The sequence below is a fragment of the Impatiens glandulifera genome, chromosome 3 (genome assembly GCF_907164915.1).
Source record: "Impatiens glandulifera chromosome 3, dImpGla2.1, whole genome shotgun sequence".
Classification (NCBI taxonomy): Eukaryota; Viridiplantae; Streptophyta; class Magnoliopsida; order Ericales; family Balsaminaceae; genus Impatiens; species Impatiens glandulifera.
The window spans coordinates 24,797,392-24,825,188 of record NC_061864.1 but is presented as its reverse complement, the minus strand read 5'-3'; the positions used below and the strand labels follow the sequence as shown (position 1 = coordinate 24,825,188).

Here is a 27,797-nt window from a genome sequence, read left to right as displayed (position 1 = left end):
GAAACCACAAGACTTAAAAATTGTCTGCTTCTGAACTTTTAGTTAACTCTCTGTTGAACAGAACACTCTCTGTTCAACTTACAACACTAAAGTTTCACACAGAAAGAACAGTGAACGAATTACAGATAACTCTCAGGAAAATTGTAAGCACAATGCTTTAGAGAGAGTATATCTTGATAGCTAGATCATAAAAGGATTAAATTGTATGCAAGTTGTGACCAATTGTCGAGCAAGTCAGAGATAATGAGTGAGTTGTCCATTCGTTGTCCTTGAGCTTCTATTTATACTTGAAGTGCACCAATGGTCGAATCTTCTACTAGGACATATGGAATGTGTCCTTTGAAAAGCCGCCAAATAGTACGATAGTATATTAGAGCCTGTGCATGAGGATCGTGGCCGTACCGGACAGGTAGTGCGCCGAATGTTCTCTGAGATCATGTTGTACTAGAACGTGCAACACTGCGTGAGCAATTTGAATATTGGCGTACATGGAAGTTGATCATTTGTTAAGGTCAGCTGGCTTATTAGACTGATGATAGTGAGAAATGCAGATGAGCTGAATACGTAGTTAGACGGATGCTTCCCTCAAACATTTGCTAGCGCTCTTCTTCAGACCACGTCTGATTAAGATAGACGACGTATGCTCGCACTCTTCTTCAGACCACGTCTGATGAAGATAGACGACGTCTGTTCGCGCCCTTCTTCAGACCACGTCTGATGAAGATAGACGACGTTTGCTCGCGTATTACTCAGACCACGTCTGAAGTAATTAGACGACGTCTACTAAAGCATTATTCAGACCGCGTCTAAAGTAATTAGACGATGTCTGTTCGTGCATTACTCAGATCGCGTCTAAAGTAATTAGACGACGTCTACTCGCGCATTACTAAGACCGCGTCTAAAGTAATTAGACAATGTCTACTCACGCATTACTCAGACCGCGTCTGAAGTAATTAGACGATGTCTACTCGCGCATTACTCAGACTGCATCTAAAGTAATTAGATGACGTCTACTCGCGCATTATTCAGATCACGTCTGAAGTAATTAGATGACGTCTACTCGTGCATTACTCAGACCAAGTCTGATGTAATTAGATGACGTCTATTCCCGCACTCCTTAGACCACGTCTAAAGGAGTTAGACAACATCCGAATAAACAGACTTTTTCAGATCTATACCTGCACAAAAGTAAGTTACCCAACTTAGTTTTATTCATTTGAATCATTAAACTAAGCTCTTCAGCTTTACATGTGGATAACTAAGTTTTATTTTGATTAACCCACACATCATCAAAATAATGTCATCCCATCATCAAAACATTGTTGTTTTAAATAAACTTATTTCCTAAGTTCATTTTAATCAATTTGACTAGATTCAACATATAGTTTGTAACTTTATTTGAAATTTATGTGCATATTAAAATCAAATCAAGTCAAAATGGGAGGTAATAGTGAGAATGATTAATCATTTTAAATAAAAGATTTATACGACTTTTTAATGTGAGTTGAGTGATTTATTTTAACTTGTTTTTTTAATCAAGGAAAACTAGAATGACACCCCACAACCATATCACTCTGTTTTTATTCAAAGCGCTTCTAGTGGGAATCGAACATGTGACATTTTGGTCTCTTTGATTGATTTTTTTCACAACTCCACTCAGGTGGAGTATCATTTTGAATTGTTAGTTATATCAATATATATTCATAGGTCTAATAGTTAAAGTGTTTAAAATATATTATAAAGACCAAAGTTCAAATTCTATTAGGTGTAAAGCTTTTATATAAATATATGAATGAGATTGTTGGTTAGCTAAAATAAGTCACAAGATTAATAATGAGAGGTCGATTAAGATTATTTTGATGAGATAGTTGGTTCATCGAAGTGATGATTGAGTGCAAAATGCTCAAAATGAGATTGATAATGCGAGATCGATTAGAGGATGTGTGATGGTTAAATATATGAATGAAATGGTTAGTATAAAATGTTCAAAATGAGGTCATGAAATTAGTAATGTGAGCTCAGTTGGGAGATATGTGATTGTTGGTTAGTGTAAAATGTTTGAAATTAGGTCACAAGATTTGACAATGAGAGGTCGGTTAGGAGATATGTGAATGAGATAGTTGGTTGGTGTAAAATATTCGAAATGAGGTCACGAGATTGTTTGATTGTGGATATGTGAATGAGATGGTTGATTGATGTAAATATTTGAAATGAGGTCACGAGATTGGTAATGAGAGATCGATTTTTAAATATGTAAATGAGATGGTTGGTTGACACGTCAATTAGATTGGAGGTAGGTTTGTAAAAGTGGGGTAAAAGATGTTGATAATATTATAGATGGTTGGGATACAAAATGCTCGAAGTGAAGGTAAAAGAGGTTGATAATGTTGGAGATTATTGGGTGTAAAAGTAAGTTCACAAGATTAAGTAATATGAGAGATACATTATGGAAGCAAGGATATTAGTGTGTGGTTAAATTTGATTTGTTAGTTGACTGAAGTGAGGGTAAATGTAGATGATTGACTAGATGATTGGTTTGCCGAAGTGAGGTCACAAGATTAATAAATATGATAAGTCTATTGGGAACGAAATATTAATGGTTAAAATATGTGAATGAAATGGTTGTAGTCTAGGGAAATACTATTTGAGATTCAAAATTCCAAGAAATCATTTTTCTTCCGTTTGACTGTAGTGAAAATATTGGTGAAAATGTGATGAGGGTAAAAGATATTTGGTAATATTAAGATAGTTATGTACAAAATGTTTGAAGTGAGGTCACGAGATTAGTAAATATGAAAAATCTATTGGAACAAAAAAATATTTGTGATTAAAATATGTGAATAAAATGATTGTGATCCAAGGAAATACTATTAGAGGTTCAAAATTCCAAAAATCCCATTTCTTCCATTTGTCCGAAGTGAAAGGATCGGTGGCACCAATAGAGACAGGGGTCTAACTATTGATGACAACTTCTGGAAAACGATTTGATAGAAATCCTGTTAGGGATTAATATCACTTTCTATTCTTCACAAACCTTTGCAAACTCTTGAAGCAATTCAAATGCAAAAACGTTTGCTTGAGTTTGAAGCTAAGAACGGATGAAGGAGAAGATGACAAAATGTAAATGACACAGAGAGTTGTTTATGGATGTTCGGGGCAAAACTCTCCTACGTCACCCCTTCTTCCAACCACCGGAAGGATTCACTATAGAGAACAGGTACTAACGATTGATTCTTCTATAATGACACGTGGCAAACACCCATTGGAACACCTCCATAGTACACAGGTACAGCAGACACTATGCACCAAGATCGTGGTCGTACCAATCTGGTAGTGCGCCGAATATTCTTCTAGGATTGTCCTGCAAGAAACAAGTAGTGGGAAGAATATTTGCTTACGTGGCATTAATTCATTAGATGTAATTGGTTGTCGTACTAATCTGCACAGATTAGTGGAGCAGGAGTAGCGTACAGCTAGTTAATCGTGGGTAAACGGATGTTAGCTTCAAGCAATTGCTTAGGCGAGGCATTAGACGTGCTCCAATTAGACTGACAAGTCTAATGAAGTTAGACGCCCTCGTCTAATAGTAGGATCCATTAGACCACCAAGTCTAATGGAGTTAGACGACACGTCTAACTACGTGTCCCTTCAGACTCCCTACGTCTAACTTTCATCTGTTAGACTGCACGTCTAACAACATTTGTTAGACTGCACGTCTAACTACGTGTCCCTTCAGACTAATCTGAAGGAGTTAGACTCCCTGCATCTAACTTTCGTCCGTTAGACTACACGTCTAACTACGTATCCGTTAGAATGCACGTCTAACTACGTATCCGTTAGACTGCACGTCTAACTACGTATCCGTTAGACTGCACGTCTAACTACGTATCCGTTAGACTGTACGTCTAACTATGTATCCATTAGACTACACGTCTAACTACGTATTAGTTAGATTGCACGTCTAACTACGTCTGTTAGACTGCACGTCTAACTACGTATTATAACTAATACGTCTAATGAACTGGATTCAAGCTAAGTCAAACTTAGCATGTTTTGATGCACCTGCACAAAAACAATTAGACGGCTTAGTTTCCTTCTTATCTAAGTTTTATACAAGTTTATCATCAAAATTCCGTTAGTCAAAATGATTTGACCCTTAGTCAAAATAATTTAACCCAACATAAAGTATTGGTGAAAATGTAATACGATGGTTGGTTGGCCAAAATGAGGTCATTAAGTTAATAATAAGGATATTGATGGCTAAAAATATGCGAATGAGATTTTGTTGATGGACTGAAGTAAAAGTGAGGTCACGAAATGAGAGGTTGATTGTATTGGTAAAAAATGTGATGAGATGGTTGGTTGACCGAAAGGAGATCATAAAATTAGTAATAATGATATCGATGCTTAAAAATATATGAATGAGATTGTTGGTTGACCGAAGTGAGGGTAAGAGGTCGATGATGATGAAAGATGATTGGTTAACCAAAGTGAGTGTAAAAGATGTTTGTAATACAAAAAATACTTGAAGTAAGATTACAAAATTTAATAATATGAGAGGTTCATGAAAAAAATGATATTGGTGGTTAAAATATGTGAATAAGATGTGTTAGTTTTGACCAATGTAAAAGTAAGGTCATTAGATGATGCTCGAAGTGAGATCATGAGATTAGTAATATGATAGGTTCATTGGGAACACAAAAATATTGGTGGTTAAAATATATTAATAAGATGGTTGATTTGACCGAAGTAGAAGTGAGGTTACAAGATAAGATATCAATTAGATTAGTGAAAAATGTGATGAGATGGTTAGTTGACCATGAGCTTAGAAAATTACTAATAAGAGGTATATTAAAAGAACAATGATATTTGGTGGTTAGAATATGTGAATAAGATTATTTTTTTGGAAAAATATGGCCAAGGGGGTTAAGTACATATCTCAAAATGTGGCCACAAGAAGGTTAACCACATAACCCACAAACACATTTAACCATTTAACTAGGAGCATAACTTGACGTCTGACTCAAAATCAAGAACTCAAATTTTTCATCAAATCATGAACTCAAAATTTTCAATTATTTTATAATTTTTTATTTTGATCAAACATGATTGGGATTGATCAAACATGATCCAAACAGTTGTCCAATATCATTACAATCTTACAAATTTCTAGGTTGTGATACAAGAGAAATAGTCCAAGAACAACAAATATGTTTTTTTGATTTTTCAAATTCATATTTGGGTTTTTCTGTTTAAGGTTCATTGATTGTCTCTAACCTATCCAAAAAGTTCATAAATGATCCTAGGACTTATTTTCAATCATAAAACACCATAAACAGTAAGCATACAAGATTATCCAAGTTGAAATATAAAAATTTCAAATTCAAACTATAAATATAAATTAGATGGTGATTGAAACCTTACCAAGTATTGGAGAATACTTCTTAGGCCATAGGGAAACTTTTGGGATGCTCAGATCCAAGTTTTAAGGCCTTATACGAAAATTCGAAATTTTCAGAAGCTTAAAGCTTTAATGGCGGATTTCTGTAAATTTTTGATTTGAAGCTGGAGACTTGATATCTTGGCTTCATATTGATTTAGGGGCTATTTATAGCTGTCTGGAGTCGGTTGATCCATCAAAGTGGATCAAATTAGCCAAAAACTATTAATGATATTTTTGTTGTTCTTGAGTCAACTAGTCGGAATATGGATGATTTAGGGTGATCATTTCACCTTTTGAATCAGCCGTTTTGGTTGACTGTGGAGGAAGTTCTAAATTAGGAAAATCAAAGGATTGGATTGCATCCTTATCTACCCAGCATCACGATAAGGAAGACGATCGGAGGCCAATACAGCACCGTTTTGCGCGCGTTTGGCGATCCATCAGCGATCCGTCAAGGCGTCGTTGTATCTGGGTGTTCCGTTAGCGATCTAGTTAATGGGCGTTAGCCAATTAGGTGCGACGCAGGCGTGCATTTCTTCCGCTACAACAGGTTATGCGGGCGCGCCAAGGACACTAAATGAGAATCCAGCGTTGATCCAACGGGCGTAGTTCCGACTGTAGGATTCCTTCCAGATTTTGGCTACACCCATTACTATTTTATTTTTATTTTAAAACTTTAAGGTTTTGTTTGAAGTTGATTTTTATATCACCCTTTTGACTTTAATTTTGATCTTTTTAAATACACAAAATATTAAAATAAATATGGAAAATATTTTACCAATTTTTATTTTCTTACATATTTTTAGGGTTAAATAAATAAGTAAGGGATGAAATGGGTACCTCATTTCATCCTAAATTATTTGTTTTAATTTCTTGGTTTTTATTAAAATTATTTTAAGATAAAATGAGTACAACATTTATCCCAAATAATTATATTTTTTATTTTTACCATTTTCTTAATTAATTAAGTTTTAATTATCACAATAATTAGTCTAATTAATGATTTTAATTGGGTTTTGGTCTTAAGATTAATTATTTTGATTTTATTTATTCAAAAATAAACTAAAATAATTATTTTATTTTTATAAATTGGTGTGTAGATTTTTAGTTCTTACAGAATCATTTTGAATGGAAGTGAGCGTCATAATTTCGTCACGATAATTCTCCTCAATTCAAACCAAATAAAAAAAATAAAATAAAAATAGTTTGTGTCTCATGCTTGATGCTATTGTATTAGTGTGTTCATTTGATGCTTTTTTTTCAATTATTTTAGTGATTTGTTTTTATTGAGCTTATAACATAAATATTCAAACTTAAGATTTTAGAGAAAAAAAAATAATGAACGAGAATTTTGAGAATGTTGAAATCTTTTTGGTAAAAAACCTTAAAATGTTAATATATATTAATAAATAATAATTCAAAATATATAGTATTTTGGTTAATGAATTGAGTGATTTGATGGATGAGAGATGGTGAAATGATGTTTGAGTGGTTTGAGTTATTTAAATAACCATGCAACCCCGGAAAACCCTTATCTCAGAAAAAGCTCGAGGTTCGAGAAATTTCAATCTCGATTTGCGCGTCGAGAACTTTTTTTAAATAAAATATTATTTTAAAATATTTATATAAATATGTCTCTGCATTTTGAAATTAATTATAACAATAATTATTTTTTTTATAAATTTTAAATAATCTTTTAGATTTAAAATTATCAAATTATAATTTGACTAAAGAAATATGTATTTTAAATTAATTAAAAATAATTTATTTAAAAGATTATTCATTTGATAAATGTGTCTTTAATTTATTTTCAAAATCAATAAAATTTATACGTTCACAAACATATATTTGACTAGAGTTTTTTTAAGTTCGATGTTTGGTGATAATAAAGAAAGGGTTTCGGGTTATAGCCTCCGTACCCGTTAAAAACAGTCTCTCTACTTTATAAAATCTTGGCTTTTGAAAATTTTGTTTTATTATGTTTTTATTTAATCAATTATTCTTCAGATCATAGACATGCACATGTTTTTCTTGCATTTAAAATTGTAAAATAATATTTAAATGTTGGCACCTAAGATGGATGTCGTCGATTGATGAGGAAAGTACATAAAAATATAGTTTTAAGGCATTAGGATCTAAAAATAAATCTCAAACAAGACCTTATAAAAATATTTATAAAAATATTTTTAAATTGTTTTCTATTTTTTTAGATTTTTTGAAAATGTTTTAAAGTTCAAAAATTAAAAAACATAATATTGAAAATTTAAATTTTCAACCAAACAGGCCCTAGGACCGGTCCCTTCGGTCTATGGTGTTATTTCTCTCGTTCCTAGGCTAAAACCTTCTATCCTAGGTTGAGATCCCTCAATCAAGGTGCGGGAGCTCTCGATCGGGTGCGAAAGGATCTCGGTCATATGTGGGAGGCTCTCGGTCGAGTTGCGGAAGGCTCTCGGTCGGATGCATGAGGTTCTCGGTCAGATGTAAGATATTCTCGGTCGGGTGTAGGAGGCTCTCGATCCTGAGCTAAGCATTCTCGGTCGGGTGCGAGATCCCTCGGTCGAGGTGCGAGAAGTTTCTCGGTCCTGGGCTAACCTGAGCTAAGTTTACTCGGTTGAGTGAAAGGGAGGATTCGATTTTCTCAGTCATGGACTAATCTTGGGCTAAGTTTCCTTAGTCGGAAATTGAACCCATGTCAAAGCCTCGGTCGATCACCAAGATTTCGACTGTGTTTTGATCCTTTAATCCAATGGCATGGGAAGCATCATCTTGTCCTATGGATCATTTATAACATCAACCTGATGCATCATTCAATCGGGATGATGTCCCACTTAACTCAAGTAGATTTGATAAAAAAAAATGTGTTTTTGAGTTTTAAAGTTTGGTGAAGCGTAAGGAGCTTTCCAATAGCTTTCTTATGCTTCATATGATTGAATAAAACTAAAAATGAATATTGACTGTTCGTTTTAACCAATTCTAGAACTGAAATTTTATATTTTTTATAATTTTTTTAGTTTTTTATCAAAATGACCGGGATGACTTGGAATTGGCTTGAATATGTTCATAACATTCTTATAAACATATTAGAAAGGCTTGTGGGTTGTTGTTATTGAGTAATAACTCAAGAACATAAACCCGATTTTGAAAAACATTCAAAATCAAATTTGGGTATTTCTGATTTAGGTAGATTGGTTCTGTTTTGTTTCGGTAGAAATCTTACAAATGATCATATGATCGTTTTTCAATTAAGAAATTAGATAATCAAAAAGTATATGAAACTAGTCGAACTGAAATATAAAAAAATTCATTTAAACATGGAGATTGAAGCTTATTGTGAGTTAGAAAACACTCCTGACCTCTTTTAGAAGCTTCTTGAATACCTGGATCCGAGCTTTACAGACTTACACGAAATTTTCAAAATTTCAAAAAAAAACGTAAGATCTTCAATGGCAGATTTTTGTTCGGGATTGATTGAGGGCTTGAGGGTGGATCATTTGCCTTCGGTTTGCCTAGAGGAGACTATTTATAACCTCTAAAGGTCGGTTGATCGACCAAGTGGCTTTGATTTAGCCAAAAGATTAGCAATGGTCTTTTGTTTGATCTTCGGTCAGTTGTTCGTATAGGCAATGATGTTGCCTCAGGGTGTAGGTGAAATGATCACCGTAGTAGAGTGATAATTTCACCTATTGAGCGAAGTCAAATGGTAGAGAAAAGACAAAGATCCATCTTTGAAAAATCAAAGATGGAACTGTTCTTATCGAGTTCGTCATCGTGAGGAAGAAAACAAACTATACAAGAACGACTTCATTTTTGTCTTTCACGTTTGAGCATTGGGAATGGGCCAAAACATTGTCGTTTCGAGCTTAAGCACGGATGTTGAGTGTTTCGTTAGCGCTCTGTTGGCGATGGATGATCCGCGCATGTCTAGGTTGACGTTGTTGGAAGCGTCCGTCTGCTGATCCCATGTTGTGTGGAAGCATCCCGCTTTCGTTACAACGAGCTATGCGACTGAATGATGGGCGTTGGATGACAATTCAGCGCTCATCCGATGGCTACAAGGTCTGCTGCACCGATCTCTTATGATTTCAGGTGCAGCATATTCAGACATTTTTTCAAACACTTTTGTTCAATTTTTAACCTACAAAATATTTTTAATAAATATGACATTTATTTTGCTCATTTATTTTATTTTATTGCATATTTTTTGAGTTTAATAAATAATTTATTTGGGATAAAATGAATATAACATTTATCTAAATTATTTATTTTAATTCTCCTTGACTTCTTAAAATTTATTTGAGATAAAATAATACAATATTTATCTCAAATTATTTTATTTATTTTGTTTTTTTATCATTATTTTAATTAATTAGATATTAATTATTATAATAAATAATCTAATTAATTATTTAATTATGTTTTAATCTTGATTTTAATTATTTCAATTTTATTTATTTAAAATCATTTATAAATAGAGTAACTATACAACTTTTAACTTTTAATACAGTTAGAGGAGGGTCAGAGTATTGATAGCAATCAATATCAAATAAGATTAAAAAAAATAATAATTTTTTGTTTCCCAAACCATGTGGCATTTCCAAATTGGGTCATGTTGTTTATTAAAAAAATAATAATGTTTTTGTAATATTTATATGCAAAATAATCTCTTTTGCAAATTCACCCTCATGTTTTAAGAATTGTACAATCATTATTAAGAAATTTGATTTTGTTTTTTTTCAGAAAACGCCATTAATTTCATCAAAAAAGTTTTCTGGATATCACCTGTATCTGTCAAAAAGCTTCGAACTTTTGATTGATTTAGAGAGAAAAACGTAATCACATCTCTAACGCCCAAACCCACACTTACCCATCTTGAATCCTCAAGCTTTTTTCCAGTTTATCAATCCACTTATGCGAACCTCAATTCCATGATTTCTTCTTCTTCTTGTTTTTGTTTTACCCCCCAATAATTTCGCCGAAATGGGTCATTGGATTCACTGAAAAAGAAAAAAAATGAGTCGATCTCCATCGTTTTCAATGAAGTCAGAGTTACCCAGTTCGACAATTGATCCAGAATCGCTACAAAAATGGGTAGCTGCCTTCTGTATTATTCGATTCGATCTCGAGCAAGGTCAGCTTATCGAAGACTGTTACCCATCTGGGTGTCTCAGCCAAGAAGAAGAGATCGAAGTCGCATTCAGCTCCTTCCCAGATTCCGTTTCCCAACACCATAATCGTTCGAGCATTCATGACTGCATCTTCTTCTTCCGTTTCAGACGGCGTGGAGTCGCTCAGCACCAGTTAAAGCTTCCTTCATCTGAGATTACTGAACTAGACGAAGAAGATAAACCTTCACCTCAAAGGTCAGTTAGATATAATAGTGGTAGAAGATTCTTGTATGGATTTGTTTTCAATAGACAGAGACATGATGAAAAGCTTAGGAGAGGAGGTGAACAGAAATCCGTTGTGATATTATCTTATAGCCCTTATTCTAGTGTATTCAAACCATTGCTTCAAATTATGGGTCCTTTGTATTTTGATATTGGTAAGAAATCTCTTGAGCATATTGCAGCTTGTATATCAAAATGGCCAAATCCAGTTCCTGGTAAACTAATGGAACTCCCTATTGGAAATGCTTCACTGAAGGTTAATTTACCACCTTCCCATTCCTTACCCTTAGATGAAGATGGTATTAACATCTTTGAAGAGTCAAATTCAGCCATGGCACCATTTCTCCCCAATAACCAGTCAGTTCCTCAAGGTCTCTTTCATGATTCAGATATATTCGCCATTTTCAGAGGCGTTTTGTTACAGTTATGGATGTTGTGGGAGTTAGTTCTTATCGGAGAACCTATTTTAGTCATTTCCCCAACAGCTCCACAGTGTTGTGAAGCTGTCACGAGTCTAGTCAGTTTGGTTGCGCCTCTTCTATGCAGTGTTGATTTTCGTCCTTACTTTACTATCCATGACCCGGAGTTTAAACGTTTGAATTCACTTCGAGAAGGGGATAGTTTCCCTTCGATGGTTTTGGGAGTGACGAATCTCTTCTTCTTGAAGTCTCTCAAGCACATTCCTCATGTTCTATCGGTTGGAAATCCTTCGATGAATTCTAGCCGAGTCTCTGTTTCGAACGTGCCTCTCAAGAGATTCTCTCCGGCTGGTTTTTTGAATGCTGTGAAAATGAGGAGGGATGGTCCGCTCTGTTTGATGACAGAACATAGGGAAGCTATATGGAGCAGTTATAATGCGACGACGAAACCAGATACTTCGATCTTGAACAGGCTTATCGATGCGGGTTTATCTCCTAGAGTTGAGGAATCTATGTCAGTTGTGAATAATGAGATATTGAGACGACACTTCTTAGAGCTCACAACCAACTTTTTGGCACCTTTTGGTCCCTATTTTAGAGCCACTACCCCTTCTGCAGGATCTTCTCCTTTTGTTGATCCGCCTCCTTTGCCTCCGTTTAAAGTTGATGAATTTGTCGCTAGTTTGTCTGCTAGAGGGCCCGGGAAGTTTCTTTCGAAGAGAATGAGATCAAATTGGCTGGAATTATATCGGTAATGAAATTCTTTAAATGGGTTTTTTCGTTTTCCATCATTTATATTGAGATTATGATTCTGTGTGCAGGCGGTTTTTGAATGGGCAGAATTTTATGCCATGGTTTTCGAGAAGGCGTGCTGTTGCTGAGAAAGAACAGCTTAGATTGTGGAGACAAGCTAGAATGGTGTCTGATATAACATTGGTTATGTCTAGGATGTCGGAATTGGAGGTTGTTGATTTATTCAATGCTATCGAGAGATTTATTCTTGAAGAAACTATTGTGAGTATAGATTCTTCATGCTATTGGAGAGAGTTCATCAGGTTTGAAACTTTGAATGAATAATGTTGTTACTTCTTTTGTTGGAACAGTTGGGAAAGACTTGCGAGAAATTCAAGAGTGATTTGTTGGCAGTTTTCAATGTTATACCCGAGGATGTACAGCAGCTTCTAGTTTTGAACCCGCAGAGGGCAGCTCTTCTAAATGTTGAAGCTTCCTGATAATATATCATTTTAGCGACATAAATCGATGAAGGAGACCAAACATTATCTAGTATCTTGTCCTGAAATTCAATCCCCGAAACTTTGAATGAGAGATTCAAGCCTGGTTAGTGTTTATATTATTTCTATCATTTTAACAGTTTCGACGACTTATTGGATTTTATTTTCTTCAGATTATTGGCGAACGATAGAGAATGAATGAAGACAGTGCTCTCCTAAGTAGAGGTGATTGAGAACTCTTGTGTATTTGTAGCTTGTCTTGTTCTTAATGATAATCATTGTCTCAATATATTTTTTTCTTCTTTTCCCTTTTTGTACTATGAAAAAATGTTTACATTTTCTTGCATAGCTTCTGTCTCAAGATTATGCTTAAGCAAATCTCTCTAAATGTGCTGGTTCTTAAAATAAAGGACAGCATTCAAATATTGGGTTTCATTCAAGTTGGACCAACCTTAGGCATGATTTTGTATTTTCATTGAATGTAAAGATGTCAACTTTGTTTTTTTAATAAACATGTTCACAAATTTATAAATCAATGTCAAAAGTTAATGTATCAACATATTTCAAATGGGATTAAGAAATTCGATATTCTGCATCATAATTTTGTTTCAATTTGCATTAAGGTGGGTAGTTGTGTATCAAGTAAAAGTAGTGATAAAATGTGTAGAGTAAGTTACATATAAATAGATAGTCATGATAGGAATGAAAAGGTATAATCTGATTTCTCATCAGTCCAAAAACCATTCTTCTTTCTAATTTTAGAGCAAATGTAGATCCAGCACAAGTTATAATTAGCTCTGCTATGAGTAAGCAAAAACTGGATGAGAAAAAAACACAAAAACTAGTTGGATTTTAATCAGAAATTTACACAACCTCCTCAACTGTTAAAATCAGTGCTTAAACCTCTTTAATTTTGAACTAATTTGACCTGATAACACTTGATACAGCCACCATTTCCTGCCCACCTTCCACCATATTGGTGTCCCTCCTTTCAGTCCTCCTTTTCTACACTTTTTACCTGCAGTTTCTTCAAATTATAAAATTACAACTTATATATTATTACTGATACCATTAACCACATTTGAAAAGGTTAAAGACCCCAAAGTTTCAAAATTAAATTTGTCGTTCAAAATTGTTTTCAACCTTTTTAGACCAGTTTTTTTCCTGAAAGAAGGCTAGCCCAGAATTGAACTTAAGATATCAACCTTTTAAGGTTTAAGTAAATATCATGTTATGTTTTACCTTAAAATGAAAATCAGGTCATATGACCTATACCTCAAAAACTACAGCATTTGAACCATTTTACATTAGGCACTTGAGGATTCTCCTATTAATGGGAAAAAATATAAGAGAAGAACGCCAAAAAGAAAAGGATACTCACGTTTGATTTGAGAAACAGTATTCCTCCACTGCAACTGCAGCATTGAATAGTTCCATTTCAAGGAAGGCCAGAAATTACTTTGAATTGCCAGGACTTCCATAACTGTAAGCAATCCTGATTTGGAAGGTTTAATATCCTTCATTTCACATTTAGCAGATTCACCCAGCAAAACCTATCCAGACAATTTATGTAGTTAGCAATGTAGTTAAATCTGATATTTTTGTATTTAACTGATGAGATGTATATTTTTGCTTCTAAAATTGAGAACTGAGCACGTTCACCATCTCATTAAAAACTCTGTAAATCTTTAATTATTAATATAAAGATTTTTCCTTTTCTGAAGGAAAACAAAAAAAAATACATACTATATAGTCAAGATTCAAGAACATCAATCAAAACAATTGTTTAATCACAGAGACTACATATTTCAATATATGAGATTCAAAGTTGCTTGAAGCTAAAATGAAGATAGTATGTGTTTTATTTATATCGAGACATAACATATTACTAAACCAAGCTATGCCAGTGGATATGAATCTTATCTCAACAGAATGAACTTAGGGTGCGTTTTAATGTTGAAAGAGTTAAGTCAAACACAAATAATTTTCTCAACAAAAAAGTCTTGGAACAAATAATTGTTGAATAACCAAACGAAAATATATAAATTTTAAGTATTTGGTACGTATATAAGTAGATTCAGAACAAATGTTAAAAAGTATTCAAAGACTATTTGACCCTTATTTGAACGAGATAAGTTACTAATATATTAACAAATTAAGTTACATTTATTTTAGCTTAATTTGAGCTAAATCGAAATAATTAAGTGCTTTTAAATAATTTTAACAAATGAACTTAATTTAAATTAGCACTTAAATAATCAATTGTGTTATCAAATACTGCCTTAATCTTTTAACTAACGCAGATATTAGAATGCTTCAGATTTTTTTAATGATAAAGAAAAAGATGTGTGTCACAATTAATAGGGCCTCACCTTAATGACAGATGTAGCAGAGGATGATATTGATCGAAGATTATAGCTGCAAACAAACCCATTTGCTCGGGATATATGTTAATCTGAAAACTGATCATAGGAAGAAATTGCGAAAAACTAAATTAATTTCAGTAAAGGACATACCCGCCCTCAAGAATAACAAGTAATTTCCCCCCAGCAAAACTATTCAACATGTCAGTCATCTGAGCATAGCCAGCTGGTGTTATCTACAAATTCATTGCAAGAATAAATGGAACATGTAAATTCTTAAAATCCCACAAACCAAATGATAAGCAACACTGTGAAAACTATAATGTAAAAAAATAAATGAATGGGATGAAATATCCTTACATCACAACATCCAAGGGGATCACCCCGAGCAGCATCAAATCCGGCTGATATAATGATGAAATCGGGATTGAACTCAGTAACTGCAACATAATATAGTAAACACAATGGTGACTAAGCAATTCTGGATTACTGAATTGTTGCAATTAGAAATACATACATGTTTCCTCTTTCGAAATCACCTTTGCTACAAATAATATCAATCTTTTTCTTTTAACATTAATTATACTCTAAATAACTATAAGCAATGCACTAATTTAAGGAACAAGAGAAATAAACAAAAATATGCCTCTAAAAAGGATACTGGTTGTTGATATTTATACAAGTGCAAACAAAGAGTTGAAAGTGGAAAATTCATTCAACTATATTTTTTAATAGCCGTGGTGAATAGAGAAACTATATAAAAAATGAAGATAATTAATTTATGGATGTAGAAGAGGAATTCTAATATATAGGTGAATATGACCTTTGGAGTTCTTAATCTTGTGCAGCAAATTTAATCATATGTTAAGCATTTAGGAGAGTTTTAATAAAATAATTTAGAATCCATTGGCCTCTCTCAAGCTCTCGTAAGCAAAAAATTTTCATTGACGCGAATATATATATAAGATCACCATACCTAAAGGCAAAACAATTTCCTGAAATGCGAAGAGGTAATCATTATCGCCAATACCACCTCGTCTCCATGGAACATTCACACAGTACCCTTCTGCACCCATGCTACCCACCTGCAGAAAGGACAAGACTTCTAATTTTATTCAACATAAAGCAAAACCAAACAGTTAAAATATCAGGCGAACAAGGAAAAAAACTAATGATTCAAAAAAATGATGTAATGCAATTTGAATAAGTAGATAGAAATTCAGGGACAGGATAAACATATGCCATAAGGGATATGTATACTCTAAAGTCCAAAAGTTTACAAATGTCATTCATCAACCCCATCTTGCTATACATATGTGTGTGTATATGTATCTAACATTTAAGAACCAATTCTCCATGAAAAAAAATGATCAACACACTGTCTATGGTAAACCGGCCATTCAACCACGTAGAGCTCTTTCATACTACGGTAACTAGTAACTTACCAAACAAGAGTTCATTTTCACCAGAGGAAGGTGAAATGAATGGAATAGAGTAAATATTTTTACAAGAAATGATACTTAAAAATCCCACTCTCACAGATAAAGTGACTATCCTCTTTCACACAAGGAATTAATTGGTTTTCCAAATAGAAAAAGATCAATGTGACACGGTGAAACACTCTTCAAAGATAGTAAATCCAAACTAAGATTCTATGAAGCAGATTACCTCAAAACCAGCGCTGCATTAAAGCTATCTATTAAATGTCCACAGTCAAACCATACTCCAATGCTAAGGTAACTTTAAAGTATGCCATGGTAATAAGAAACAAAATTACGAGGAAGAGCTCCTCAACTTAATGCAGCATGAAATTGTCCATTCACTGGACAGAGGAACAACATGAATCGGAAATATGATTCAACAACATTAATGAAGATAAACCAACAGCTCATGAAATGTTTAACGACACTGACAAAGTGCAAACATTAACAAAGCCCAAGGCCTATGTAGATGAGATCCTGTATAGTGAGTCTCTAGGATCACAAGAGGCTAACAAAGTTGCTAAATCAGAGTAGACAATTACTAGTCACGGCAAGAGTGCACTTAATTCATTACACAATACAAAACTAACCAATAAAAACAAGAATTTGAGGCGTATAAATTATTACTTAAGAAAATGAACATTCAGAAGAATCATGACCCCAAATATATCGTGAATCAGGACATGCAAAACTCCCATATTTCTATAAACTGAACCTATGCTTGGATTATTCTGATTATCATTGAAAATAAAATACTTTGATAACTGAGGGGACAAAAAGTGGAAGAAGGGAAGAGCCAAACACCTCGTCTGCAGCACCAGTTCCAGGGTAGAATTTCCCACCTTCATGCCTGTGTAAGGATACATAAAGGACCTGTAAAAGGAATCAGAAAACGAAATGTCACAATATATAGTACAAAAACATATGGAAATCTCTTGATCAACATAATAGCTTTCAACAAATAGATCTCTGCATTTTTTTACTGAAACATCTGCAGAATTCTATGTATAAAATTATATTGTTTTCAACAAAAATCCCAAACCATGCATAACTCTGGAATAAGTATCAACTTATAATATTAGGAGTCACTGCCTAAACCCCATCTTTTCTCTCCTGCGCTGCCAGGGGTCCAGTTTCTATATTGCCCTAATTAGGACATAGTGAAATACATGGGAACATAATATTTTATGTTGTTTTCTTTCAAAAATAGTTATTTTTTTACATAGCAGGAAAGAATAGTATATATATATATATTTTTTTAAAAGAATAGAGAAGCTGATTCCTTTAGGAGATGGATATCCTAAGGATCCTGAAACCAAAATTTGAAGCTCCAACATGGGATATAGTAAATAAGTGCAGAATATCTCACCGATTTGGTGATCTGAAATATCTCCTGTGTACCATTTCCATGGTGAACATCCTAAAGGAAATGAAAAAGGGATATATCAGGATCCTAAGCAAAGGAGGATTATTAATTATTAATAAGTCAAGGAAACAAATTTAACATTCTTAACGCATTTATTAGGCTATCAGCAAGTCTTTCATACCAACTCGGAAACATATATCGACAGCTAAGATTGGCATAAATGATGACAAACTGGCACCGAAACAACATCACAAAGCATCAACAAGACTATCATGCCAAACGATACCTTGATAACAAATATTTAAAATAGCTAAGATGTATAGCAGAAAAAAGGACTTGGACATTACCCAGTCAACAATAAGCACTTTCTTAGCTCCAGCAGCCCGAGCAGCTAATGCAGCAACTGCAGCATTATTGTGCAGGCAGAAACCCATAGCATCACTTACACCAGCATGATGGCCAGGAGGTCGAACCTAATTCAAATGGAAGAGGAAAAAGAAGAGTCATTCAATCAGACCATGTTGCGTCAAATATCAAAGGGGCGTAAATTGAATGGAACCCCATGCATCTAAAGCATCTTTAACTAAGATCAATGCAGTGGCCTAAAAAGTGGATCTACCTCAGAATAAAATATATGCATGCATCAATAAAAGTTTGTGATAAGGATGATACTATAATGTCTAAGTTATACTAACCAAAGCAAAACCATTTTTCATACGTCCGGAGAAGATAGCAGAAGCAAGATCTGCACACAAACCAGCTGCAAGTCTTGCAGCACATGCTGAATGCTTGTTGGCATATGTGTCAGGAGTGAAATAGCTGTCATCAAAGAGAATAAAATAATTTTTAATTAACAATACACGACAATCATCAATCGATTAGGACTTGTCCCACCTGACAAAAGACCAGCACATAAAGTATTGAATAAGTAGAACTAACAAGGATTAGGACTATTGCACTATGGTTGAACTGTTGAGGTATGCGATTGGGAAGCTTAGATGCCGGGGAGAATTCAAATGGGGATGAGAGAGAGATAGAAACTCTAAAAGGGTATTCAACTTCTTTCTTGTTCTAAAACATAACAACTCATCTTCTATTTATACTATTCTACTAACCATCACTTCTCATAACCACCTTTATTTCCTAATTGATAAGCTTACCAACTGCATACTTCAAGAATAGAGCTTACCAACTGCATACTTCAACCGTCACTTCTCATACTTCAACTTTCTTGTTCTAAAACATAACTCATCTTCTATTTATACTATTCTACTAACCGTCACTTCTCATAACCACCTTTATTTCCTAATTGGTAAGCTTACCAACTGCATACTTCAACAATAGAGCATTAGCCCTAACATAAAAACTCTAAAAGGGTATTCAACTAATTTCTTTCTTGTTCTAAAAATAACAAGTAATCTTCTATTTATACTATTCTAGTAACTGTCACTTCTCATAACCACCTTTATTCCTAGCCGGTAGGCTTCCAAACTGCATACATCAACCATAGGGTATTAGCATTAGCCCTAACCCTTCCCTCGTAACAGAGTAGTGGGCAATTGCTTCATATTAACTGATTGAAAGGCTCGTCGTTTGCATTCTAATTATCTTTAAGATTAAATTAAGTAAAGTTTACAATGATCCTAGTAAGCGTTAATAGTCCCCATTCTATGACTACTAGATCAATGAAATAATGAAATTTCTATAAGTATTCTCGAAATTTCAATAGAAGTGATATTTAGAATTCTTCATTAATTAGCTATATATATTTTATAAAATACTCAAAATCTGGATGAAAATAAAATCACCTAATTTACATTATCAAATCAACTTAATTTATTATTAGTTCATTAATAGTCTTAAAGAATGTGTTAATATAAGTACAAATTTCATACCAAGTTCAAGATAAAAATGTGCTAATATAAGTACAAATTTCATACCAAATTCAAGATTAAATATAAACATATCAATAATAACAATTTACTACTCATTTATCAGCATAACAAATTAGTTTAATATACATAACGTTTAAAACCTTACTCCTATTTTTTCTTGTAGTTTGGAGTGATCCAATGCGATGCACTTTAGTTATTGTCCTACTTGATTCATAATTAGTTTTTTTTTTAGAGAGAAACCTCGTAATTGCGAAGAACCAAAGTCAACTAATCTAATAAAGAATGTGCATAATCGCGGATTCATTGAAAATCAAGACTTACGATTATATAAAATACATATCCGGTCAAACATTAAATCTTCCAAATTCTACTAATTAAGAGATATGTTCCTTATTATCCTCTGAATTCTGCTAATTAAGAGATATGTTACTTACTATCTTCTATAATTATCTGATTCCATAATTATAAATGGAAAGTAATGCACATATAGAGGAGTATGAGCTCAAGAATATTTCCATTTTTTACTTAACTATTGAAAGTCGAGTTTAGCATCAATTTTTTTTATACCTATACTACAATTGCCTTCGGTTGAATCGTATTCCCTAGTCTCTTGGCTCAATTATTTTCTAACTGAATGAAAAACATTGTTTGAGGTATGAGTGTTTCCAAAAGATTTAGGGTTCAGGATCCAATTTTCTTTCCGTGGTGAACGGGTCAGCTCATACATGTTGCCTGTATTATATGTGTGGAACCATGTCTTTTTCGGTTTTAGTCTCCCCTCATATACATAGGGTAGGTAGGTCTCGGTGAAAAAGGATCACATGTTGCCAATAAACTTTCCCCGACCTTTTCTTCCCATTATAGTCGGAAGAACTATATAATTGAGCGCATTAAATCAGTACGTAGCTAGATTAGATACCGGGGATACTTTATTTTTTATCGGAATGCAGCTAGCTCCATCACGCGCGGGTTAAATCACTGTCGTTCGCCCATACCAACCTTTGTTTGCCTCTGGATCAATCGAAACAAGCTCCCCACCTAAATGGATAAGTGACTCGATTGACATGAGGGGCAGGGATGACTATATTTTTGGGAGCAAAACTCCCGACGAATATGAAGTGCTATGAAGCACATGGATACAAGTTATGAGAGGTCTTCCAAGATACTTCGAAAGCATAACATAAGGCCATCAAAAGCACCAAATTGGCCTTTGAAAAGAGACGAATGTTTGGATTCCATTTATTTTCTTCGGTGAAAGAACAAAGCACAAAGTCCCAACACAGAAGTAGTGGAGGTTCAGATTATGCCTACTTAAATAGCCTAACCTAAACGGGCACAAGAGCTAAAGAGTAAAATCTCAAACTAATAGGGCAATCCAACTGTCTCCCATTGGAAGACAAGAAAATTCACAGAGAAAAATCCAAAGAACCAAATATTATGATAAATGTACATTGTAAATCACCATAATAATATTATACAATCTGTTCCTTTCTCTTTTTGTTTCTCTCTACTTACTTAACTATCAATTTTTCATGGTGTCAAGAGAGAGTTTTTCAAAAATCTGCGAGTTGAAACGCTCTCAATTTTCCTCACCTTCAGCACACTTCAGACCAGTTGCACCCTACTGAATTGTTGTAGGGCTTAGCTTCAATCCAATTCTCATATCGAGCTACAAGCTTTTTTCAATTCATATTGCATTCCAATATCCAAGGGAATTTGCAATCAAAAATTTGTTACGTCACCCAACTTCCAAGTGGTGGAAGTGCCGACGTCCTTCATCTACTCGTCGTTCGTTGTGTCATATTTTTGACTTGTGCTCATTTTATTGGACAATTACAAAACTCAAGGAGCTCTATAACTCATCAAAGTCTTGTTGGACCTTACTTTTACAAATGGGCCATTATTTTTCCAACCTAATGTGATTTCAGCCCATCAGATATTTTCGGGATATTTATCAAAAAAATGGAGACTATCAAGAAATGGATTGTGGATTCGAGCGCATTAGATCAAATGACCGAAGACTTATCATTACTCCACAATTACATCGCTCATCATGATAATGTATTGATTCGAGTTGTCAATGCCTCAACCTCAACCGTAGAAAGTGTTGGATCGAAGTTTATCACACCAAAGATTTACCTACAAATTCTTTATGCTCCAATCTTTATTGCAATTTATTGTCCATTAGGAAATTAACTCATAATTTAAATGTCATGCTAAATTCTCTCCGAATTTGTGTGAATTTCAGGATAAGGAGACACGGAGAACGATTGGTCGTCCTGAATTGTGTTATGGTCTTTTTTTGTCATACACGATAACTCTTCCTTCTCTAATAAACCTAAGAGTTGTTATTCACCTTTCTCCAATAAATGTGTTGAAATCATGTTGTAGAACCATAGACTTGGATATCCAAGCTTTCCTTATTTGGCCAAAATGTTACCATCACTATTCATAAATGAACCACTAGCTCATTTCAGTCTGAAGCATGTCAATTTGCGAAACACACTCGATCATCGTTTCCTAATATCAAATACTCACCCTCGAAATCGTTCTCACTAATTCATAGAAACGTTTTGGGGCCTTCACGTGTAAACACTCTAATGGAAATCGGTGGTTCATCATGTTTATCGATGACCACGCACATCTCACATGGAGGTACTTGATGAAAGAAAAATCAGCAGTTGGCCAGATCTTCCAACAATTCTATATAATGATTCAAGATCAATTTCAAACATCCCATTCAAGCATTCAAAATGCGTAACGCAAATGAATATTTTGCCTCCAACCTTGGAAACTTTCTCAATTCCAAAGGTATTATTCATCTTAACCCTTGTGTTAGCTCCTCTCAGTAGAACGGAGTCGTTGAACGCAAAAACAAACACCTTCTCGAGGTAATTCATTCCTTCCTATTCAAATGAAAATTTCAGGTTGGATTTTATTTTAGTTGACATTTTATGGGTTGAAATTACACAGCCCAATTACAAATGGGTATTAATTGAATTGTATAATTTGGGTTGGATTACCCAAATGCTCTCAACATGGGTCTGAGAAGGAGTTTATAAACTATAATAGTAGTTATTGAATGAGTTAGGTTGCATTATCCTGCTAGTTTCCGTCTCTCCTTCAGGATAAACCAAAATGGAAAATAAAATAAAATATTAAAATACTATTATCATATTCAAGTGAGAGGCTTCTCTATTTGGCAAATTTACACATATCAAAGGGTATCGTGATTCCCCTAAAGCCTTTGAAGGCTTTGCAATTGACATTAAAAGAATAGTTTACAGTAAATATGCCAAAACTATGTCATAGCATAGTTTCAACTTTAAGGCGATATCATCGTTTTCCAATTCAAGGTCATAGTATCGTTTCCACTCTAAAGCCATAGCATAGTTTTCTTTTTTGAAACTGTTTTCTCAGGCTGTAATATCTAGAATAACATACCTAGTCAAATAACGACTGGTGTTGCCAACAGATTCAATAAGGTCAGTCGAATGCACCTGCAAACTCCAAAAAAAGATAGTTGAGAAAGAAAGCTATTAGCTTTCACGAAAAAGAAATGTACTAAATAAATTATGCACAATTGAAATCTAGAAGCTCTTGAACATCTAATATACTGAAAAGAAACTTTAACAGAAGAATAATAAAATAGAAAGAAAACAACAAAAGTGTGCAATGTTACTCACATTTTCTAATAAACCTCCAAGATATCAATAACTACACCTACCATTGTGAGTTTGCCATTTTGCTTTCTTATTATGCTTAGTTTTTCTTAGATTTCTTGTTAACAGAAAGATACATAGGTAGCTTGATTGAAAGATTGAAACATTGAAACATTGGTAGATTGATTGAAAGATTGAATAAGAAAACCTTCTGCAGTTCTTCAGGTGTGATTTCCCTTGCCGGAATTGGAAAGCATCTTCCAGGAAATATACCTACAGTAAATCAGAAATAGCCAGGTGATGGGAAATACCATATATGACTCACAAAACCAGCTCAACCTAAATAAAACATGACACTATGACAAGAGATGTTTCCATAGATCACAAGACCAAATAAAAGTGGGGAAAACAGAAAATAAGAAGTGTTTGATGAAGAACCAGCAGTAGAAAGGCTTGCAACAATAGCTCGAAGACGATCTGGTCTCTCAGGATGCATATGTGATGTCAATTCCACCTATGCAACCATATAAATCATCAAACATGAGCAACATAAACCATTATCAGACATCCAAAGCAGCAGATGAAGAGAAAATCTACAAGAACAGAATATTGAGATTATAAGTTTGTTCGTGTATCAATGTCAAATGGATTTGTCGAAGCTGTTACTTGTAACTTAGACAGATTCACAAGAATGCGATAAAAAAATTGTAAAAGGCATTACATATCACTCGCTTAATTATATTTACAACAGGAGTTTCATGTACCTTGAATAGGCCAAAAACTTTCTACCTGATAATTGATCTGGTATAGCCAACAGAATTTGCTGCATTTTTCTGATATTCTTGACAATGTTGAAACATATAAACACATCTAACAGACAATTTTCAGGAGATATAGGAAACACAGATGTTCTGAAGAATGAAAATAACTAAATTCAATTTCTCAATTAATGGCTTATGAAAATCAAATTTAATAGCCTTGATATTTCATTCTTCAATTGGACATTCAGCACAGGAAGCTTTCTATAGCTAACAGTACAAGACAATATAAACAATTGCAAAAGAAGTTCAAAGAATTTTAAAAGATGATTCTTCACCTATGTGACATCATTGACTAGGATAACAGTATGCATGTTTCTCAATGTATTTTTGCTGAGGAAATTGATGCTTCAGCTATTTGTCTCAGATGATACACTAAATTAAACTCTCGGATGATTGAGTAATGAAATAATGATTAGTCTAGAACTAGAAAATTAAGATCAAACTGCATTATTAGTGCCCACAAATAGACATTACATAACAATTCAAAATAATTTAGTTAATTCACATGTAGTTAGCAAAGTCATACTTCTGAGTGGAGCAGCATCCTCTCATCAAATCCTATAGCAGTTGTGTTGTTTGATGTTAAAGTCTGTGAACATGAATCTACATAAAATAAAAGAGACAGAATGATTGCATTGAAGCAACTAAGAAACACACCAAATAGAAAAGTGTAAAGACAAATATAATGTGAATAAAGAAGGATCGATGCAATCTTTTACTTTTTAAAACCAGACATGTGAACATAAACCATATGTTACTAAACCTAGCTTTCAGAAAGGAAACTGTATTATTGGAAGGATCATTTAGCAAATAAAGCTTATTTGAGGATTTAATTTAGGTGGGTAAATACATAAATAAACATATGCATATCAAGGCAAGTTTACATAACTATGCATATTGTCTGAAAAAGGGAATATTGCATATTACCATGTCAATTTGTTAAAACAAGGGAATAACTACAACACATGATGAATAATAGATTCTATTTTCTGGTCCCATTATGGTGATACAAATATCATTGCTTTCAACATTTATGTAAACACATTTCACAACACCTAATAAACTAGATAGAACTGATAAGAGCAGAGCACCTACAGGCAATCTTGTCAATAAATTATTTGAAAGTTCCTTACTTTGAAATATATACTGGACGAAAGTACATCACATAATATTGGGAAAGAAAGATTACAAATACAAAACTCATGTAGTCTCAAAGGGCAACTATTATTTGTATATCTAAAGCATATAAAGTTCATTACATCTTGGGCAATTAGATAAGCTTGGAAGATAGCTCACGTTTAGAGTTTATTTATCACATCAAATTATTTGTATATCTAAAGCATATAAAGTACATTACATCTAGGGCAACTAGATAAGCTTGGAAGATGGCTCTTTTGTAGCCATTTTGGATCATTTGGTGGGAAAGAAATAAGAGAACTTTGATAGCACTGGACAGCATTTATCAATTACCTCTAAAGCGTTTGATAGTGTCATGCTCAGCTTGAGTAAGATCAGCTCCTAGTGAGAAAGGAGATGCAAAAAAACCATGTCTGACAATCCCGGATTCTTTATGCTCCCCACAAATCTGCAAAGGAGTCAATTTGGATTAAATCTAGAAGAAGCATAAATAACAAATCTGCTTGGAAATTAATCACTTAGTTGATTATTACAAGGATTAACAAAAGGCTAAAGATTCCACAGAGCAATGACTAGAAACTAAAAACATTATGAATCACAGAGAAATTGATAGTGTAGCCATACTTCACAGCAATCTGCATCATCAAGGTTAACCATCGTACAGTTGACGCATGTCCACTTGAAAACATCCAAATTTTTTTGAGTTGGCACCCAATCAAGATCATCATCATCGTCAACATCCAAACCAGTTTGGTTGTTGTAAATGTCCTCCAATGTAATTTCCTTCCGCTTCCTGGACTTCTTCTGTGATCAAATCACATTGTAATATTAAGTTCAAAGAGAAAAAAAAAATAACTCTTGGCAACACTATGGTCATAGAACAAATAAAAGGTTGGTGTACCAGTATAGCTTCTGTCTGCAAGACCATGTCATTGTTTTCTGCAAAATTTTGCACACAAAATCAGCATATGTTCTCTGTACAATTTCCATCATGATAACTAGTAGTACTAACTCACCAGAACCTAAGCTTTCACTTCTTCCATTGTCAACTTGACATGAACTTTGCTCTTCTAGGCAGTGAAGACTGCAAGGGATGGCTCCATTTGTTGAAGGACTCATTTTTTTAAGTGTTTCGATTACTATGAAGACTTCAGGATATAAAAGAAAAATCTCTTACTGTCCTACAAGCATCTTTACTTTAAAGAATCAGTAAACAAATGATGGAGGAACCCACAACATGAATAAGAATAACAAGCAAAAGAAATGAGAAGCAGGTGAATACAAAAAATCATATAAAACAAAGAAAGGGCAAGAGAAAAACATTTCAGCAAACTAAATTTTATCATGACTTCTAATTGTGTTATTGATGGCCCGCAGTTTCACTCAAGTAAAGTGCAGTATAAGAACAGCTCCTGTTACAACATGAACCACAGTCTCAAGTAAATACATTTCAGCAAGGACATAAATTTTTAAGTGTCTGCATTCTTTTTTGTGATACTGTACATTCTAAGCTTTAAACTAAATTGTATCTTCTTCATTGGCTTATATAATGTACAATTGGAACAAGACTTAAAGTTTGGACTTCTTGATTGGTCCATGCCAGGGAAATCAGGAATTTTTTCTTGATCTTAATCCTTAAAATGATAATGTGGGTCACTCACTACTCACTAGAAAGAATGGAATAAGACAACATTTACAGTCAATAGTTGTGGACACCTAGTTGTGAAAGGTTTGGACTATATGTTCTCATTTCTGTTATTTTCTTCAGCTGTTGACTTCTTTGTTCTGTGACCTACGCCGAATGATGACTCTTTATCATACAAGTACGCTGGAGATTTCTTGACACAAACAGTCCAAGATAATCAAAAACCTCACTATATAAACTCAACAAAACCTAGATATCGAGATTATAACAACTTCATTTCTTCCTCATCGAGCACGAGTCAATACGAATAAACAGAAGCTGGCGTAGCAATAAGCGAGCAACAAAAAGACAGCGTTTTTGTAGAGAAAGAGTGATATAGAGAGAGAGAGAGCTTACATTTAGAGAGAGAAAGTCTTGTTGCCTCCGGACTGGAACCACTACAGCGGATTTGGAGGGGATTCAAATACAGCAAATTTAGGGAGAACCCATTTCAAGACGACGCGGCTTTGGAATTTTAAAGAACATATGAAAGTTTTTTTATTTTTTTTTTATTTTTTTAGATTGAAAAAGAATATGATCAGGACTAATGAGTCATGACCCTAGTTGGGTTCAAACTAGGTCATATTTTAGTGAATGTTCTAACCAATTTTTTTCATTACCAAATCACTTGAATATTTAGTTTTATAAATATAATATATATATATATAATTAATATAAAATAAATATTAAATTAAATACTATAAATTAAAATAAAATACAATGTATAAATACTAAATAAAATATGCAGCATAAATATTAAAATTAAATATATTAAACAAAAATTAAAATAAAATACATTAAAGTACACTTTTTTTTTTTATTTATAATTTTAAATAATCTGTTATCTTAAAATTATTTTATAATAAATAATTAGTGTAAAAAATAACTAAATAAATTTTAAACTAAT

At 33.6% G+C, this 27,797-nt stretch overlaps 2 protein-coding genes across 5 annotated transcripts; one reads left to right on the top strand and one right to left on the bottom strand.

The window, feature by feature from the left end:
- The first annotated feature begins 10,189 nt into the window (after positions 1 to 10,189).
- Positions 10,190 to 12,829, top strand: LOC124931126 (protein DENND6A). The gene is made up of 4 exons (XM_047471520.1): positions 10,190 to 12,000; positions 12,071 to 12,263; positions 12,353 to 12,587; positions 12,655 to 12,829. Exons 1-3 carry the CDS (start codon positions 10,454 to 10,456, stop codon positions 12,479 to 12,481), a joined length of 1,869 nt encoding a protein of 622 aa, XP_047327476.1. The 5' UTR covers positions 10,190 to 10,453; the 3' UTR covers positions 12,482 to 12,587; positions 12,655 to 12,829.
- Positions 12,830 to 13,181: 352 nt separating this feature from the next.
- On the bottom strand, positions 13,182 to 27,402 carry LOC124931401 (histone deacetylase 15). Of its 4 annotated transcripts, none has more exons than XM_047471854.1 (19): positions 27,248 to 27,402; positions 26,223 to 26,397; positions 26,108 to 26,145; positions 25,831 to 26,010; positions 25,540 to 25,654; positions 24,596 to 24,672; positions 23,687 to 23,762; positions 23,457 to 23,521; positions 23,031 to 23,086; positions 18,387 to 18,510; positions 18,039 to 18,164; positions 17,695 to 17,745; positions 17,130 to 17,198; positions 15,821 to 15,929; positions 15,205 to 15,284; positions 14,998 to 15,080; positions 14,854 to 14,899; positions 13,863 to 14,034; positions 13,182 to 13,508 (listed from the first exon to the last, which is right to left on the bottom strand). In XM_047471854.1, the coding sequence occupies exons 2-19, from the start codon at positions 26,323 to 26,325 to the stop codon at positions 13,372 to 13,374; spliced, it is 1,707 nt and encodes a 568-aa protein (XP_047327810.1). In that variant the 5' UTR covers positions 26,326 to 26,397; positions 27,248 to 27,402; the 3' UTR covers positions 13,182 to 13,371. The 4 variants fall into 4 exon arrangements, with proteins under 4 accessions (XP_047327810.1, XP_047327812.1, XP_047327813.1 ...); XM_047471856.1 differs by having other exon boundaries at positions 26,229 to 26,397; XM_047471857.1 differs by having other exon boundaries at positions 13,182 to 13,499; positions 27,248 to 27,401.
- Positions 27,403 to 27,797: the final 395 nt, after the last annotated feature.